At 37.0% G+C, this 20,517-nt stretch overlaps 1 protein-coding gene across 1 annotated transcript; it reads right to left on the reverse strand.

The window, feature by feature from the left end:
- Positions 1–15,653: 15,653 nt before the first annotated feature.
- Positions 15,654–18,301, reverse strand: LOC121389043 (octopamine receptor 1-like). The gene is made up of 2 exons (XM_041520655.1): positions 17,545–18,301; positions 15,654–15,913 (listed from the first exon to the last, which is right to left on the reverse strand). The coding sequence occupies exons 1-2, from the start codon at positions 18,299–18,301 to the stop codon at positions 15,654–15,656; spliced, it is 1,017 nt and encodes a 338-aa protein (XP_041376589.1).
- Positions 18,302–20,517: the final 2,216 nt, after the last annotated feature.

The following is a 20,517-nucleotide window of genomic DNA, read 5'->3' on the forward strand; positions in this document are numbered from 1 at the left end:
AAACAGTCGCATAGTAAAATTAAAGGGACATTCCTGAGTTTCCTACATTGTAAGATGTTTCTGACTAATAAAATACTTCTACGACTAAACTTACATATTGAATATATTTTTTTGGTTTAGAATATCAGTGTCTGTATATTTAATGTATTTCTGGTCATGTTAATATTTGTAAGAAGCCCAAACTGGATTTTGTCTTCAAATAAAATATACGAAAATTTTTATATTTTACGAAATAAAATGAAATTTAACCTAGTACAAATATTAGAACGAACAGAAACACGTTTAATATACAGCCACTGCTATATTATGTAGAAAAATGTATTTGATGTGTAATTACAATCGTTAAAAAGTCTCTGTTAGTCGATAACATCTTAAAAATTGCAGCAAACTCAGGAATGTCCCTTTAATGTATTAGCATGTTTTATTATTTCAAAACAACAATATCACTTCATCTTTAATAAACTCTAGCCTGGTTATACTTCTAGTATCAACGCAATAAGAGAAAAAACAACAACAAAACAGTCATTTTGCAATATATTGCGAGAATGTCATCGCGGTAACGTTGAGCATTTAAATTGCCATCAATGACGACTAGTGGTGAACGATAACAATGGCAATGGCTGCCCAAACCATGACACAACCCCCACCCCCGAAACGATCTCGTTCAAGAACACAACAGTCAGCATAGCGTTCATTTCTCCTACGGTAAACGCGCACCCTGCCATCACCACGTTGTAAAGAAAATCAGGATTCATCCGAAAAAAGAACGGTATTCCAGCGTCGCCGTATCCAACGAGTGTGTACACGTGCCCAATTAAGATGATTTAGACGATGACGTTGCGTTAAAACGCATCCGACGTAAGGACGTCGTGCATGTAAACCGTTCTCCCGCAGACGATTACGAACAGTTTGCCCACTGATTCGGTTATTATGAAGCCCAGGTTGGTTAGCAGCAGTAGCAGTGGCAGTTTGGAATCGATTGCGCAAATGCGTGTTCATGATATAGCGGTCTTGACCACGCGTTGTAACACGCGGACGTCCACGACGTGGCAAGTCGTTGGTGCTTCCTGTCGTTCGAAATCTTACGCGAAGATTTCGTATCGCTCGACTAGAACTCCCAACATGCCTTGCAAAGTCTTCTGTCGATATGCCAGCATGTCAATCGCCCGTTCGCGTAAATTATTGGGTATTCTTGGCATACTAAAAATGCTACAATGTAAAAAACGTTAATTGTTTTTACAAATTTTGAAGCGTTTTCGTTCACTTGACAACAATGTCAGTAAGTCAAGTAAAACAAATTGACCGAATACTACACGGGACATGTCGAACCACGCATGCACGTGCAAATTGAATTTCACGTTGTCGACGATTAACAGTGCAAAAATAATCAATAAAATTCATGAATCCTGATAATACAGCTCAAGGCTAATACTACCTATATAATTTCATTACACAATGAATTCTTTAACACAACAAATACTATATGTACAAATCGGAAGTTTCTTTTTTTTTGTTCAGTATATATATATATATATATTTTAAATTTTTTTTTAGGAAAAGGTTTATTCTTTCTTTTAGCATTAAACGTTTATAGGTTGCTGACGTATTGAGTGGGCGTAAAACTAAATGTTCAGACTGAACTGGCTAGTTTTATTAGAAATACAAAGTACTTTATTTATTCAACCGGCCTCGGTGGCGTCGTGGCAGGCCATCGGTCTACAGGCTGGTAGGTACTGGGTTCGGATCCCAGTCGAGGCATGGGATTTTTCATCCAGATACCGACTCCAAACCCTGAGTGAGTGCTCCGCAAGGCTCAATGGGTATGTGTAAACCACTTGCACCGACCAGTGATCCATAACTGGTTTAACAAAGGCCATTGTTTGTGCTATCCTGCCTGTGGGAAGCGCAAATAAAAGATCCCTTGCTGCTAATCGGAAGAGTAGCCCATGTAGTGGCGACAGCGGGTTTCCTCTCAAAATCTGGGTGGTCCTTAACCATATGTCTGACGCCATATAACCGTAAATAAAATGTGATGAGTGCGTCGTTAAATAAAACATTCCTTTCTTTTTATTTATTCAGGCTGTCTTCAAGAGGACTCTTCAGTTAATAATGGCTTTCCTCAATAAATTAATGTCTTGCTAACAGACAGATTTACATCCGTTTTAGACATCCCAATCAATACCACAGAGATTTCCCTTATTTTCTATTCAACCCAACAGAGAGAACACCGCGAGAGACTTGTGATATCACACAGCGATATCAAACATATGGTTGTTGTTGATGGTAGCAGCCATGATGCATTTTGTAATAATCTGTCCCCATGTATTTCCTGTTTGTTTGTTTGTTTTTGTTGGGGTTTTTTTACCAAGTGACAGGATGTAGCTGTATGGTAGAGGTTCCACACCACCATTAATTACTCCATGCAGTTCAATGTGACTACTATTTTTAAGGAGTGCATAGGTTGACTACGAACATTTTTAGTAATCAACCCTCTTGCCATAGCACCGCCTCATATTGCTGTTATGCAAGTGGCACTTTGCCACTTGTAAAGTTGTTATAGGTTAGAACTAAATACTCCTACATACACCACCGAGAGAACACGCTCTTGGCCAATACCGATAGACTTTAGAGACAAGCTATGGGGAACCAAATGTGAACTGATCAACACCACACAGTTCATCAGGAACATACAAATCCTGATCTAAATTAAGAGCCGTAACCAACAGCAGAAGATTAAGAAGAACTAAATATGACTAATTATCATTAAAGCAATGTTTTTTCTTTTTAAAAAATACTATAAAGGTCAACCTACTTGTAATCATCAAATAAAGATTTCAAAATGCATATTAGAATTTTGTATAATTAGTTTTTTTTATGAAGAACTATTTCCTAAACTGGACAAAATTGAGCTGCTACAACACAACACATTGGGGTGTGATGCCTGGAGCGCTCGCCTTATCCCAGCTGGTGCCCCATGACTGGGGAATCAAAAGCCTTGACATATATGGTTCTAAAGTCGAATATAGAAAAGTGCATATAAAAACCTATTGCCCCTTTGTCGGTAAATGTGATCTATACGACAACAGCGGCACGGGATTCGTCTCCTACTTTCTCTATAGGGGCGAGACGTAGCCCAGTGGTACAGCGCTCGCTCGATGCGTGGTCGGTTTGGGATCGATTCTCGTCGGTGGGCCCATTGGGCTATTTCTCGTTCCAGCCAGTGCACCACGACTGGTGTATCAAAGGCCGTGGTATGTACTACCCTGTCTGTGGGATGGTGCATATAAAAGATCCCTTGCTGCTAATCGAAAAGAGTAGCCCATGAAGTGGCGACAGCGGGTTTCCTCTCAATATTTGTGTGGTCCTTAGCCATATGTCTGACGCCATATAATCGTAAATACAATGTGTTGAGTGCGTCGTTAAATAAAAAACATTTCTTTCTTTCGTACTTTCTCTAGACCTAATGTCGAAATAAGCAGGTGGTGGAATATAGCTCGGTAATGCGCGCTCGCCTGGTTCCAGCCGCTGCCACATCACTGGTACATCAAAACACCGTGATACGTACGCAGGGGGAGCAGAAAATATCGCCAAATTATCTATTAAACTTACCAAATTGCAGAAACCCAGATAATATCAATTATTACATGAAATTATATCACAACATTAAAATAAAATTCGCCAGTTGAATTTGGCGAGTGTCAGAGCTAGCCTTGGTTTGCTTCTGTCCGTGTAAAAGTGACTTTGAAAGATCCATTGTCGCTTTATTGGTAAATGGTGACCTATATGGCGGCAGCGGCCCGGGTTTCCTCTCTTTCTCCCTATATAATGAATAAATGTTTAACAACACCCCAGCACCAAAAATACATCGGCTATTTGGTGTCAAACTAAGGTAAACGCAAAAATTAAGTGATTAACAAGATTAAAAAATTCAACAGTTAAATTAAAACACAGTGAAAAAACTGTGAATTGTTTTTGAAAATATCGTAGATCGGTAAACTTTAAATTTAGAATAAAATTCAGTATTTCGAAGAAACTGCAACAAAAGATGGAATCGAAATGATTCTTCTTCCAAATATATCTTTTCTAGTTTCCTTCAGATGATTGCACTCCACCAAAATGTGGCGCACCGTCTGAGTACACCGGCAGTGCTCACACTGAGGTGGAGGATCCGTCTTCAAGATAAATGAATGTGTCAAATATGTATGACAGATGCGATCACGACACAAGACTATTTCATCCTTCCTGCACCGCCTACAGAAGTTTTCCGTATAGGCCATTATTGAAATAACCATATGTTAGGCACCAGAAAGACCTGTTTTCCCCATAGGCCATTATTGAAATAACCATATGTTAGGCACCAGAATGACATGTTGTCCCCATAGGCCATTATTGAAATAACCATATGATAGGCACCAAAATGACGTGTTTTCCCTGTATACCATTAATGAAATAACCATATGTTAGGCACCAGAATGACATGTTTTCCCCATAGGCCATTATTGAAATAACCATATGATAGGCACCAAAATGACGTGTTTTCCCTGTATACCATTAATGAAATAACCATATGATAGGCACCAAAATGACGTATTTTCCCTATATACCATTAATGAAATAACCATATATTAGGCACCAGAATGACGTGTTTTCCCTATATACCATTAATGAAATAACCATATGTTAGGCACCAGAATGACGTGTTTTCCCTATATACCATTAATGAAATAACCATATGTTAGGCACCAGAATGACGTGTCAGTAAAAACATATTCCTTTCCTTTTTGTTATTATTTCCCAACGAGTTCGAGGGTAATTTAGGATCAATACCTAATCATCTCCTAACAGCGCACCTGCCGGGAACTACTTAAAGTAAAACAAGACGTATTATTTACCATGTGAACATCACGGAAATGTTATCGAATTGGTTCATTTTACTAATGAGTACTTGCAGGTAAGTAGTCCTTTGTAGTTAGAAAGGCACACGGTGTTACTATATCCGCAATCGGAAAAGCATACAAAGGCATGTTCTGATTAATACAAATATATCTGGAATATAATATCAGATACCAACTCTATCTCTCTATGTTTTCTCTTTGTATATCCGTAGTTGCATACAGTTAAAGAAACATTCCTGAGTTTGCTGCATTGTAATGTTTCCGACTAATAACATACTTCTACGATTACACTTACGTATTAAATACATTTTCTTGTTTAGAATATCAGTGTCTGTATTTATTCAATGTGTTTCTGGTCGTCTTAATATTTGTAAGGAGCCCAAACTAGATTTTGTCTTCAAATAATTTCGTACGTACGAAAAAATAATATTTTAGGAAATAAAATGAAATTTAACCCAGTACAAATCTTAGAACGATCAGAAACATGTTTAATATACAGCCACTAATATTTTATGCAGAACAATATATTTAATATGTAATTACAATCGTTAAAAAGTCTCTGTCAGTCGATAACATCTTAAAACATTGCAGCAAACTCAGGGTTGTCCCTAAAATATAAATAACTAGCAACTGGACAATCGTAGAAGTTGTGACAGCAGAAAGTTGGTAGTCTTACATAGCGTTACATTCATCATATATATCACAGTCTTTCAAAGAATTAGTAGACAATTTTATGTTCAACTTTAATGTCCCGTGGGTATTGTGTTTTAAGAAAGGAACCGGCCACCATGAATCGATTTATTATCCTTCTTGTATTTTTGGCGTCATAAGCTATGTCAGTCATTTTGAATTTCATGTTTATTTAAAATCAATCACGTTTAAGTCAGGCTCAACATTTGACTACTATTAAAGCTATGGTCATTTCAGTTTGTTCATTTTGTTTTTCTTCTCGTTTAGTTTAGTTTAGTTTTGTTTAATTGAACTTTTGTTTTGGTAGTTTTGATACAATTCAAAGGTGGGACTCATGAAATATTTGCAACATTCTAATTTTTTTTAACGTAGCAAATTAAAACCACTAATCCAAGTTACAGGACAGTGTGAACTATGTTTGGTTTTAACACCTTTTACCATTAAATTATACATTACTTGAAGTTCCCTGGTGCGGATGCAGGATGTTTCCAGGGAGAGGCGGTGCACCGTTAAAAAAGAAAGGACACCAACAATATTCAGGGAGGGGTGTAATGTTTTTAAAAAAGCACCTACAATATTCAGAAGCACACTTACATACATTATGTGAGGAGATCCCCCCCCCCCAACCCCCCCCCCCCCAACAAACCCACCAAAACGACGAGAGTATGACTACAACAACCAGCCAATAAGAACATGGAAAGCTATTACAAACTTTGAAGAGAAGACTAGGTTATGACAACAATGCGAAGAAACAAAGAAGTGTTTTATTTAACGACGCACTCAACACATTTTATTTACGGTTATATGGCGTCAGACATATGGTTAAGGACCACACAGATTTTTTTTAGAGGAAACCCGCTGTCGCCACATAGGCTACTCTTTTACGAAAGGCAGCAAGGGATCTTTTATTTGCGCTTCCCACAGGCAGGATAGCACAAACCATGGCCTTTGCTGAACCAGTTATGGATCACTGGTCGGTGCAAGTGGTTTACACCTACCCATTGAGCCTTGCGGAGCACTCACTCAGGGTTTGGAGTCGGTATCTGGATTAAAAATTCCATGCCTCGACTGGGATCCGAACCCAGTACCTACCAGCCTGTAGACCGATGGCCTGCCACGACGCCACCGAGGCCGGTCTACAATGCGAAGAAGAAGGTCACTGTAGAGCCATCTATCTATCACATGCACACGAAATTCCGAGTGGCAGACACTGAAATATGTTATTGTGGCAGAGCCTCCATGACTGTCGATTATTTTCTGCAACACTGTCCCACCTACCACAGAAAAACATTCTCAGTGGCGGATCTAAAGAGGGCCCCAGGGGCCGGGGCCTCCCCTAAATGGTGCGACAGTTATATTTTTATTTTTTTTATTTTTAATTTTTTACGTTGGGAAATCTGAGAAATCCCTTCGGAAATGTTTGGGACCTTCGGCCACATGTCATTGACCCCCCCCCCCCCCCCCCCCCCCCCCAAGAGGATTTTGTGGATCCGCCACCGAGTCTAATGTTCAGATGAACCCCAAACTATTCGGCTCCACGTGAAACTTGCGGCGCACAGCAACAATGGTTCGAGATGCCGGGGACCCTGTTTGACCATTCCAAGACGAAGGAGAAAACGAAAACCCTTTCCCTCAACCTCCATCCAAAACCCAAACTACAACATTATAATATAAGCATGATTTCTTTTACTGTAGATGATCGACAAGGACACTGCAATGGCTAAACTTGTAAAGAAACTCCTTTGTACTTTGAGAGAGGGGTAAATGTATTAACTATTATATTGAGAATGCCTCCAATCTTTAAACTGTTCTCTATGATGTCTAGTATGTGTGTGAAAAGTCTCTTGCGTTTATCAAATGGTGCACGATTCGGCTGTTTTTGGTGCACTTATCCTCAGAACTATGTAATCGTAAATGCTAATTCCTCTTTCCTGGTTTTTAAAGAGTGGCTAAAACCTTACCCCTACCATCTACTCTGTGGCTACAACCTTACCCCTACCATCTACTCTGTGGCTACAACCTTACCCCTACCATCTACTCTGTGGCTAAAACCTTACCCCTACCATCTACTCTGTGGCTACAACCTTACCCCTACCATCTACTCTGGGGCTACAACCTTACCCCTACCATCTACTTTGTGGCTACAACCTTACCCCTACCATCTACTCTGGGGCTAAAACCTTACCCCTACAATCTACTCTGGGGCTACAACCTTACCCCTACCATCTACTCTGTGGCTACAACCTTACCCCTACCATCTACTCTGGGGCTACAACCTTACCCCTACCATCTACTCTGTGGCTACAACCTTACCCCTACCATCTACTCTGGGGCTAAAACCTTACCCCTACAATCTACTCTGGGGCTACAACCTTACCCCTACCATCTACTCTGTGGCTACAACCTTACCCCTACCATCTACTCTGGGGCTACAACCTTACCCCTACCATCTACTCTGGGGCTACAACCTTACCCCTACCATCTACTCTGTGGCTACAACCTTACCCCTACCATCTACTCTGTGGCTACAACCTTACCCCTACCATCTACTCTGTGGCTACTGTTGTCATGCTTAGCCACAGTTATTCCCATACATGCTTCCTCTTGACTGTATATATTTATGGTATCGGATATGTGAATTACAACTCCTGTTGGGATAAAATAAAGTATTATTACACAGAACAGACGGACAGTTTGTTATTCATTGAATTAGACAAAGTTTAACAAATGTTTTATGCTTGCTACCATGGTATAAAAATACACCAAAATCGACAGGAAACCTTCCTCAAAACATGGACTATTACATTAGTTTTATTATTGGTTATATATAGACTATTTAAGTTCTGTACTTTTATCACGTTAATATTTGTGTGTGAAAATTGGCCAAAGCAATAAGTTTTATTATTCACTTTGGTTATTGCGGAATTCAATATGGTCGCCTGTCACCGACGGGTAAGAGACAGAATATATCGACACATTTATAGACAAAAATATGAATATACAAAAATGATGATATTAAATCTAACACAATATCGTCTCATTGTATTGTTCAACATTTCTATTGACGGTCAAAATTCATAAATTTTATTTATGCGAGTGCGATATATTTTAACATGCTCCTATACCACTGCGGTTTCGAGCATGTCTGTCCCGGGTCCCATCTTTGGATAGCCAGAAGCCTGATCCGGACTTTAATTTTTTTTATTTATTTATCACCAGTTTGCTTAACGCTGCTTTGACCTATCCTAATACATCAACCAGCCTCGGTGGCGTCGTGGTTAAGCCATCGGACTACAGACTGGTACGTACAGAGTTCGCAGCCCGGTACCGGCTCCAACCCAGAGCGAGATCTTAAGGCCACTACACCCTCTTCTTTCTCACTAACCACTAACCAGCTAACAACTAACCCACTGTCCTGGACAGACAGCCCAGATAACTGAGGTGTGTGCCCAGGACAGCGTGCTTGAACCTTACTTGGATATAAGCACGGAAATAAGTTGAAATGAAATAATACATCAGCTGTCAAAACAAGGAAGTAACAAGCTGAACGGCGGCTATTCCGCAGAAATAATAGAAACTTAGCGTAATCCATCTGTAGGTAAGATTAATCGTTAACGTACAACTACTTTGTCATTTTACTAAAACCTCTATCAAAATGATCAGTAATTTCCACAAACGCTGTCTAAATTCTAGCGTTTTGTTATGTTTGACAGATGCGCACTTCAAACTACTTATCGATTCTAGACTATTTGCATTGTCTAACACGATACCATAATCAGCGTAGCACTAATAATCAATTAATGTAATAGTATTCCACACCTCATGTGTGGCAATTACAAGATATATATATATTTCTTACGCACCCGTTGGTGAGAACATCATTCGTTATTTTTGTAAACACATACGTGTTAACACATGTACGTTTGTTAACAATTTCAAGACATACGACTGGCTCCTATACCAATGCCATACATCCAATGAAAAAACAGCACGGTCGAAATCGATTAGTGACGTATAATTAACCTGACAATCATGTGTCTGTGACGCGTAAGTAAGCACAAGGACTGTAAATAACTTTTAGTCGAAAAAGATGTTAAAGTTTGCTTACAACATGATCTTTGAGAATATATAAGAAATAGAAGAATACATTCGTATCCGTTAGATACCATTTAGCTTACAACTCGTTGTTTAAAAACATATCTATCTTACTTAGACACATTTTAAAACAAGTCATTGTAAGATAAATGGTATCTAACAGCCACTCATGTATTATTCTCTCTATATAAATATATATTTTTATAGTTGAATATATATATATATATATATATATATATATATATATATATATATATATATATATATATACACTAGGTTTATTGACATTTAAGCAAACGTACTTGGGTGACACTCCATGATTGATATATGCATTCATAGTCATCAAATAAAAACATTTCAATGACAATTTGACACTGAAAGCTGTCCAGCGTTCAGAAAACAAAAAACGTTAGGCATAACGTTATTTTGATGTAAGGACATCCAAATGACGTCATTCGTGTTTGACGTCATTTCCATTCAAAAATACATCGCGCAACATATTCTTACATCTAGTAATGGCGGACTGGAATTAAAGTTGCGTGTACAGTTTACAAAAACACGTTGTATTAAGCTTGAGCTTATATGATAAAGAGATTATTAGCCTCGTGTATTTCGGTATCGTCAATATCATATATTAGGAATAAAAATAATGTATTATGCTCGCATAATACAATTTTTATTCCTAATATATGATATTGTCGATACCGAAAAAACACTCTGGTAATAACCCCCCTCTCTCTCTCTCTCTCTCTCTCTCTCTCTCTCTCTCTCTCTCTCTCTCTCTCTCTCTCTCTCTCTCTCTCTCTATATATATATATATATATATACACACACACACACACATACACACATACACATATATATATATATATATATATATATATATATATATATATATATATATATATATATATATATATATATATATATATATATATATATATATAATATATATAGACAAAACTACATATATGTGGTTTTCTGATTTCTGTATTCCACGAGTGTATTTCCTGCAGGAAACCCCGATGCCGCAGGCAGAGGGGTTTCCGACAAGAAATACACTCGTGGAATACAGAAATCAGAAAACCACATATATGTAGTTTTGTATTTATTACATACCCTAAATTGGATTTGTTTTCCAAATAATAATTTAGAAATTGTAACACTGCTAGCTAATGATGTGGATTTCTAAATTTACACAACTAGGTCAGCTGTGTTACTACGCGGACCGAAGAACCACCAATTATTACACATAGGAATATAGTTCTATTTAAACAATAAACAGAAATAAGAAAGAACGAGTGAAAAGTTACCTATAATTTTAATGATATTGTTTGAAATGCCTTTTAAAGACAATGTAATGGCTAAAATTCACGAACAACATAATATTTAATTTGCTCGTCAGAAAACCTTCAGCGTGCCAGTTTTATCAACGAAGAAAAATGTCAAGAATTGTTCACTCAGTGTCTGAGTCGTCATCGGTGTGTTTTCTTTTATTGATGTTCATGGAATTATTCGTCCCTGAAAAGTTTAAGTTTATATTAAATGTGCCTCCATAAATCATCGCTCCACTGAATAATCCGGTTGACAGTTCATTCAAGTTTTCTATGTGAGGAGACGGCATTGTTGCTAAAGTCGACGACAGTCACTTTTCGCACCCTTGTTTTGGCTTCGTACACAATAAATATAGCATATCTTACCGTAATTTCACTAGAAATCCATATTTCGTAAAAGGTGCAATTTTTTAATCACAAGATTTTGTTCAAAGACATCCAGGTGCATTAGTAATATTAAGAAAAAAAAAATTCAATAGCAATTTTACATTGGAATTTTTCCAAAAAGGAAACGTCATGTACCCAGTTTATGGTTATTGTAAGGAGATGCAAAGTGACGTCATTGGAATACTGACGTCATTTAAATTCAAAATTAGCTGTATTATTACAATGCTGCGCCACATTAAAATAAACACTAGTCTACTAACCTTGACCCCCTGTCAAATTCCTATAACAAGCAGACAACACGGTTTACAGGTCGGTACTTTTTATTTGTATTTTTCATAATTCTGGACAAAATATTAATTTGAAGTTTTGAAAGATGAAAGAAATAAAATGTACCTTTTGTCAAATATATAATATCACAAAATTACAGTTGGAGATGTTTTATTTATTGAAAAAGATAAGAATTGTGTACGATGTAACGAAGCCAAAACAAGGGTCCAAAAAGTGACTGTCGTCGACCTTAACTATCGTGGATTAAAAGCTCGTTGGTTAATAGTGTTCACGTCTCAAGTTTTGGTATCGCGCTCATTAAATTGTAAATATTTGTTACCGTTTTCGTCTGTTTTCAGTTCAAATTTTCCACAAAATAACATTTTAAACAAACCAAGCACAAACTTTGTTTACATATCGCGAAGGGCATTCCCGGTAACTATGTGCTATAAATAGTAGCGTTGAATACGGTATAGTTCCGGCAGTTGAGTTGAATACGGAAAGTTGTATTCAATTCTTGTATTCAGAGCTGTATTTATATAGTAAGATTTAATGGGTATGTAATAAAATATAATATATCTATATCAATATCTATATCTATATCTATCTATCAAATATATCTATCTATCAACTACAAGCAATAAGGAGATAAATAACCTTGACAAATAGTTTCTACAAGCGAACAAAATGAGGGATATGCTATTACTACAAACAAGTTAATATATCTATATTTGTGTGACCCATATTGCTGATTGTTTATATATAGATATATAGATAGATTGTTTTTATCAGTATATGTGTATGCATTTATGTAAGTCATTCTCCACCATTGTTCTGCACTATTGTACATAATATTGTATTTCATTGTTATAATGCTGATAATTTGCAAAACTTAACGCAATAAAGAACTTGAACTTTATCTCTACCCCCCCCCCTCTCTCTCTCTCTCTCTCTCTCTCTCTCTCTCTCTCTCTCTCTCTCTCTATATATATATATATATATATATATATATATATGTGTGTGTGTGTGTGTGTGTGTATGTATGTATATATATATATATATATATATATATATATATATATATATGTATGTATGTATGTATGTATGTATGTATGTATATATATATATATATAACTTTTAAATGAAAAACCCATTTATCGTTACCCCACTGTTAAGCAGTGGCATAGCGCTCAAACCTTTGGAAATAAACATCCATGTCATTCTTACCTTCTTCAAAATAGGGTAGTTTTGGACACTTAAATAAAAAACTATTATGACATAGTCATTGTTCAGAATCAGAAATAGCAGCACCAAATATAGCTTGTGTCGTCGATAATTCGGTTTTATGCTTACACTCTGCTTTTGGATTAAATTTCACGTTCCTTAGTTTCCTTTGTCATTTCTATATGATTCATTTTGTATTCAAAATCTAACTTTTCCCTCTCCTTCTCTTTCATTCTACTTTCTAATTCTACTTTCCATTTTTCGTCATCCCTTCTATTTCTACGTTTCTCACTTGTTCTCATCCTTTCAATCTAATTACTTCCCTTCTAATTCTACGTTTCTCACTTGCTCTCGTCCTTTCACTCTAATTACTTCCCTTCTAATTCTACGTTTCTCACTTGTTCTCGTCCTTTCACTCTAATTACTTCCCTTCTATTTCTACGTTTCTCACTTGCTCTCATCCTTTCACTCTAATTACTTCCCTTCTAATTTTACGTTCTTCTCACTTGCTCTCATCCTTTCACTCTAATTACTTCCCTTCTATTTCTACGTTTCTCACTTGCTCTCATCCTTTCACTCTAATTACTTCCCTTCTATTTCTACGTTTCTCACTTGCTCTCATCCTTTCACTCTAATTACTTCCCTTCTAATTCTACGTTCTTGTCACTTGCTCTCATCCTTTCACTCCAATTACTTCCCTTCTATTTCTACGTTTCTCACTTGCTCTCATCCTTTCACTCTAATTACTTCCCTTCTATTTCTACGTTTCTCAGTTGCTCTCATCCTTTTACTCTAATTACTTCCCTTCTATTTCTACGTTTCTCACTTGCTCTCATCCTTTCACTCTAATTACTTCCCTTCTAATTCTACGTTCTTGTCACTTGCTCTCATCCTTTCACTCTAATTACTTCCCTTCTATTTCTACGTTGCTTACTTGCTCTCATCCTTTCACTCTAATTACTTCCCTTCTATTTCTACGTTTCTCACTTGCTCTCATCCTTTTACTCTAATTACTTCCCTTCTATTTCTACGTTTCTCACTCGCTCTCATCCTTTCACTCTAATTACTTCCCTTCTATTTCTACGTTTCTCACTTGCTCTCATCCTTTCACTCTAATTACTTCCCTTCCAATTCTACGTTTCTCACTTGCTCTCATCCTTTCACTCTAATTACTTCCCTTCTAATTCTACGTTCTTCTCACTTGTTCTCATCCTTTCACTCTAATTACTTCCCTTCTAATTCTACGTTTCTCACTTGTTCTCATCCTTTCACTCTAATTACTTCCCTTCTAATTCTACGTTCTTCTCACTTGTTCTCATCCTTTCACTCTAATTACTTCCCTTCTAATTCTACGTTTCTCACTTGCTCTCATCCTTTCACTCTAATTACTTCCCTTCTATTTCTACGTTTCTCACTTGTTCTCATCCTTTCACTCTAATTACTTCCCTTCTAATTCTACGTTTCTCACTTGTTCTCATCCTTTCACTCTAATTACTTCCCTTCTAATTCTACGTTCTTCTCACTTGTTCTCATCCTTTCACTCTAATTACTTCCCTTCTAATTCTACGTTTCTCACTTGTTCTCATCCTTTCACTCTAATTACTTCCCTTCTAATTCTACGTTCTTCTCTGTCTTTCTCTTGTTAGTCCCTAACAAACATTCGCAACTCTTCACCCTCATAACCCAACTCAGTATCCTCGTGCGTTAACGTTCGTAAGGCAATCATGTGTATCCTATAACCTAACCCATTTATAAAAAACAATTAAACAAATAAAACTAACATTAAGGTTGGGACCAGGGTAGAGAATGCTCATACTGGACTAATTGCTTCACCTTCCTGAATTTCCTCTCAAGTATAAACTTCTACGCAACTACTAACATTCCTTTCACTCTAATTACTTCCCTTCTAATTCATGTGTGTATATATAGATACATACATACATACATACATACATCTATGTATTTATGTATGTATGTATTCTATTCTAACTATATGGATATTTATCTCTTTGACAGTCTATCCCACTTATGACACCCAATTATCACTGATGAACGAAAGTAAATCATTCTGACCAAGAAACAAGTCAAAATAACTTATACTGCTCACAGCAAGTTATGACACAACGCATTTACAATTTACACAGTGTGTTCATGCTTTACTATAAATAACAAAACTCTGAGCGAGATGTATGGTCTAAACCTCCAGAACATCATAAAGCACATACCACTATTTTCTGTGACACCGACATATTTGATGACATCATTATAAATCCATTTTTGTCTTCATCTGTGATATATAATACATGTATACCGCTTTATGATGGTAGCTTGCTTTCTTTTAAAACAAACGCACCTACACACACCCCAGGGAGACAAGACAATACACAAGTTATTAGGTTTACCACACTGGCAGTCAAGCTCAAATTCCTGACGGGGGGTGGGGGGGGGGGGAGGGGAGGGGTAGGTACGTCATAACAGTGACTAGAGATGCTCTTTTTTGTGAAGCTGGACACTCGCTTTTCAATGTCACCCCAAGTTATGTTAGGCTGGACACGCCCCCTGCACTACTCCGCCATTCCTATACACCATTCCACTGTTGAAATCTTAGATGCACAGCTGACAGTAACAGTAACATATAAATACACAATCTCAGACATTTGAACGTACACTAATTTAGATATACTTTTCATAAGTTTAGCAACCTTTTATAAAAGAAACCTATAACTGATGAAAGTGTGATTACGTGTTATAAAATAAACCTCTACTGGTGTGGGTATGATGATGTCTGGTGGTTCGACACACTTGTTCCGTGCGGGGACCCATGTCGAACGGGACGACACACACACGAACAAAACAGGCGCTTGTAGTATTTCTTGACGACCGGAAGTTTGAACGCGTAGATGATCGGGTTCACGAGGGCGTTGCAGTAGGCGGGGATGCTGCTGTAGACGATGTAGCTGCTAGTTTCCTCTGACGTCATCCCTCGTAGATATCCGTACAGATACAGCATTATGACAATTCCTGAAAATAGAGTTATCTATTTGACATGATTTAATCTTTATTATTATGTATGTTTAATATTATTCTTGATAGTACTTATTAAGAGGACTGTTACTCCCAGGACTAGCTCAGAAAATCCACATTTGAACAGGATAGACCTCAATAGAATATATATAACAATGAACGTACATAAATTTAGATATATGCACTCATGAATCACTGTAGAAACAGTGGTGATATCGGGTGTTCACAAACGGTGAGCATATCCTGCCCCAGCGGTGGTACCAGCCACAAGCACACACCACAGCCATCAAGTTCGTAGTTCAAATGTACAAGATGTTCACCAAAAAATGAAGTGGCATGTCAAGGTCAAAATAGGGTATTACATCAGACATCATTTTAGTCAGTGATGTGTCATATCGTGAAATGGCCTCTGGGTGTCTACAATATAACGTTTTAAAGAGTTTCAGGAGTTCTTGGATCAAATAACGTTTTCTACCGGAACGATAGGTCGGTCTTTACAATCGGCATATCGTTCCAATCCTTTTTCACAACCGGTCGAAGTTTTGAGATCAATGATTCCGACTGATAACGGACTTGGAATATGGATTTTTAAATATTATTATTATTATTATTATTTTTTAAATATTTATTCACAGAACCCCTGTTTACATTTGTTATCTGTCCCAACCACAGGGATGAAGTGACAGAGTTACAATACAAAATTAAACATCATTTAGGTATACATATCGAAATTTTCATTCAGTATTTACAATTATTATCACGAAGTTATACATATATGTGTGTGAATATTAATGATACAAATAGCAAAAAGATTGTATATTATATAGCCCAAGTTCTCATAGTTTATAATTTTGGACTAGACGTAAAATAATTAAACAAAAACTGACTATACAAAATGGGGACTTTGAAAAGGCCTTTGACTCTGTATCTTGGTCCTTCATTAATAATACCCTTTCATTTTTTGGTTTTGGAATGTCCTAAGAAGATGGGTTCAAATATTCCATAAAAATATTAAATCTTGTTTTATAATTAATGGCACTTTATCGCCATGGTTTGAAATTCATAGAGGCTGTAGACAAGGCGACCCTATTTCTCCATATATATTTTTATTATGCACAGAAATTTTAGCTCTTATTGTTAAAAACAATCCAAATATCAAAGATCTTTCCATCAATAATGAACATCTCCTTATGACACAATATGCAGTTCATTCTTGATGGGAGTAAAAAAATCTTTTGAAAATACAGTTACAGTATTGAACAAATTTGCTAATATGTCTGGATTAAATATTAACTTTGACAAATCTCAAGTGATTTGGATCGGAGGTAAGAAAAATAGTAAAGACATATATCTACCACACTTAAAACTAGAATGGAACCCCAAAATATTCAAAATTCTTGGAATTACGTTCACAATAAATACGGTTGAAATGAGTCCTATTAATTTTAAAAATAAACTGTTCGAAATCAAACAAATTATTAATTGAAATATGAAAATTACCAAGTGAGATAGATACCGGTAGGGTGTATCGATCTCCAGCAGTACATATCACTATTTTTAAAAATCCCCAACCAAACAAACAACAACCAACAAACAAAGTTTTGACTACATTAAAATGGCATAGATACCCAATGGTGTCCAACACGCTATGTAAGCTCCGCTGATGATGACGACGGTCTTGGTTAATTTCCAGCTCTTCTTGTCAAATCCCCGACTGTCCGGACCCACCTCCAGGTTATGTATAGCTCTCTGGTGCTTCCTGGCCACCACGAATATATGAGCGTACATCACATTGAGCATGAAACTCGGAGAGAAAAACGTAACCAACGTCAGATGCATGAATCCGTTACTAAGCGTCCCCAAATAACTACAAGGGACTCCTCCGGGTATCAGTTCCTTATGCCAGCCCATGATGGGCAAGGCTCCGTAGAGGAATGAAAAACACCATATGATCGCTGATACGTAGACAATTGACATTCGTTTGAATATGATCGGGTGTTTATAAGGGAATATGATCTTCACGTATCTGTCGGCGGTTAGAAGGACCAGGTGAAAGACCGAGGACTGGGAGAAGAAGTGGACGAATCCGAGTCTGATGTAGCACTCCACCTTTGACTGGAAGTTGACGAGATTGTAGGCCACCGAATATATAACAAACATACCTGTAATCATGTCCGAGACGGAAAGGTTGGCAATTATGTAGTTGCTGACGTCGTCGTCCGAGGGGTGTTCTCGAGTCATTGAGTAGAAGACGACGGCGTTGAGGAAGATGACGAACACTCCGATGATGAAGAGGACGATGTTGACCATGAGGTACCCAAGAGTGACGCCTTGGTCGTGCAGACCCCAGAACAAAAACGAGTCCAAGTCTTCTGTCGTATTCATCATGGTAGGTAAATTTCTATACAGCTACGCCTTTCATAGTTATATATTGTATTAAAAACATACATCTACAGAAATAAGTCCAAATCGTCTGTGGTATTCGTCTTGGTAGGCAAAGTGCAATGCTGATGTGCCTTTTATAAATAAGCCCGTGTACAAAAGACAAAGATCTACAGAAATGAGTCAAAATCTTCTGTGGTATTCATCATGGTAAACATAGCGCTATGTTGATGTGCCTTTCACAAATAATCTCTTGTACAAAAGACAAAGATCTATGGAAATTAATCCAAATATCCTATAGTTTTCAAACAATATTCTATAGAATTATTTAGTCTTTAGTGATGTTCGTCGAGGTAGGCACAGTGATCCACAGAGAACTGTTTCTCTTTATGAATGGCGCTTAGAATAACAAACACTGAACTGGTGGATGAATGACGCTTAGAATATCAAACACTGAACTGTTGGATGAATAACGCATAGAATAACAAACACTGAACTGGTGGATGAATAAAAATAAAATGGAAATAAAAGTATGCTCCAACTTGAAAATGACAAAACGTATCGCATATACAAGATCCTCAATCGGTTGGCAACTTCTGTAACACAATACGAAACACCTCTCTAAAGAGGACACTTCACATGTCTCTGTAACATATACATACTTGCAATTTTATATATTTATGAAGGAGACCTGCTCAAACATTCACTACAGTTTAATACTAAATTGCTGGATCCAATCAAATAATTCCATATACTGACAATACTACTTATTTGTTACAGTCACAATCATGAATATTAATAACTTTTACTATATTACGCCAACACTACTTCCGATAGGGTAATCCACTATTTTCGTTTCATTTGGTAGTTTCGAATCCCGGCCTAGATATTGAAACATGTCGATTCGCTACATCTGAATTTGTATGCATGTAATGCAAATCTTATCGGAACCAACTGTTTGGTGCAATGATTGCTTCTGCGACCATCTCTGTTGCTTCTTAAGAGAATATTACCGTGTTCATTTCTTTTCGAAATAAGGATCAATCATTCTGGACTTAGATAGTAATTTCTTATTAGTTCAGCGTCGTTTTCTTAATAAGCACATGAGATAAAAGAGCTCCAATGCCACCCTGACACGAAATCCTTATTATCCGCTTTATAGTTAAGGACAGGATACAGAGTTCACCACAACAAAATGAAAAGGCCTGTAATTATTGAAATGACTGAAGCCGACACCAAAGGACAATAAATTGGTTATTGGCGGAGATTTGAAACAAACAGATCATGAAATACAATATATTCTTCTTCTTATCTCTCTCTGTCTCGTTTTCTCTGTGTTTCTCTCAGTTTCTCTCATTTCTCTCTCTCTCTCTCTCTCTCTCTCTCTCTCTCTCTCTCTCTCTCTCTCTCTCTCTCTCTCTCTCTCTCTCTCTCTCTCTCCTATTTAAGTGACAGTGCACTGTACGGCAATGTGTAGCAATTTAAAATACACTTCAGAGTCTGCATTAACTTTCACACTGGAGCCTTCAAAGGCGAGTTGTCAATTGTTGACATTTTACAAGTGGTCAGAGTGGTTAGAGGCAAAATACAGTTCCATAACTGTCCTTGGTGAAGTTGCATTAAAATACGTCACTAACTCAAACGACAATGTCTGTTGTCAACTTGTCATTGTTAGAAACTAACGAATGGTTATCCATATTTAAATTTCCAATAATGTCAAGCAATTTCAGAACAATTCATAATCTGAAACGTACATAATCACAGACAGTGTTGTAAGTTGGTAGACATTAACATGTGATCCAACAATTCCATAACACCAACGTGTATTTAAAATACGTTATGACTGTCGACACTGGTAGAAACAAATGAATAGTTGTCCATTTAGTTTTCCAATAAAGTCTTGCAATTTCATAACATTTCAAAATCAAAAACTTACGTAATCAGACAGTGTTGTAAGTTAGTAGACATTAACATGTGATCCAACAATTCCATAACACGAGCGTGTATTTCAAATACGTTATGACTGTCGACACTGGTAGAAACAAACGAATTGTTGTCCATATTCATTTTCCAATAAAGTCTAGCAATTTCAGAACAATTGAAAATCTCAAACTGACATAATGACAAACAATGTTGTAACACTTGGTAGACATTAACATGCGATCCAACAATTCCACAACACCAGCATCTAGACTGTAGTTAAAATACGTTACCAACTC

This window comes from Gigantopelta aegis, chromosome 2 (genome assembly GCF_016097555.1).
Source record: "Gigantopelta aegis isolate Gae_Host chromosome 2, Gae_host_genome, whole genome shotgun sequence".
Classification (NCBI taxonomy): domain Eukaryota; kingdom Metazoa; phylum Mollusca; class Gastropoda; order Neomphalida; family Peltospiridae; genus Gigantopelta; species Gigantopelta aegis.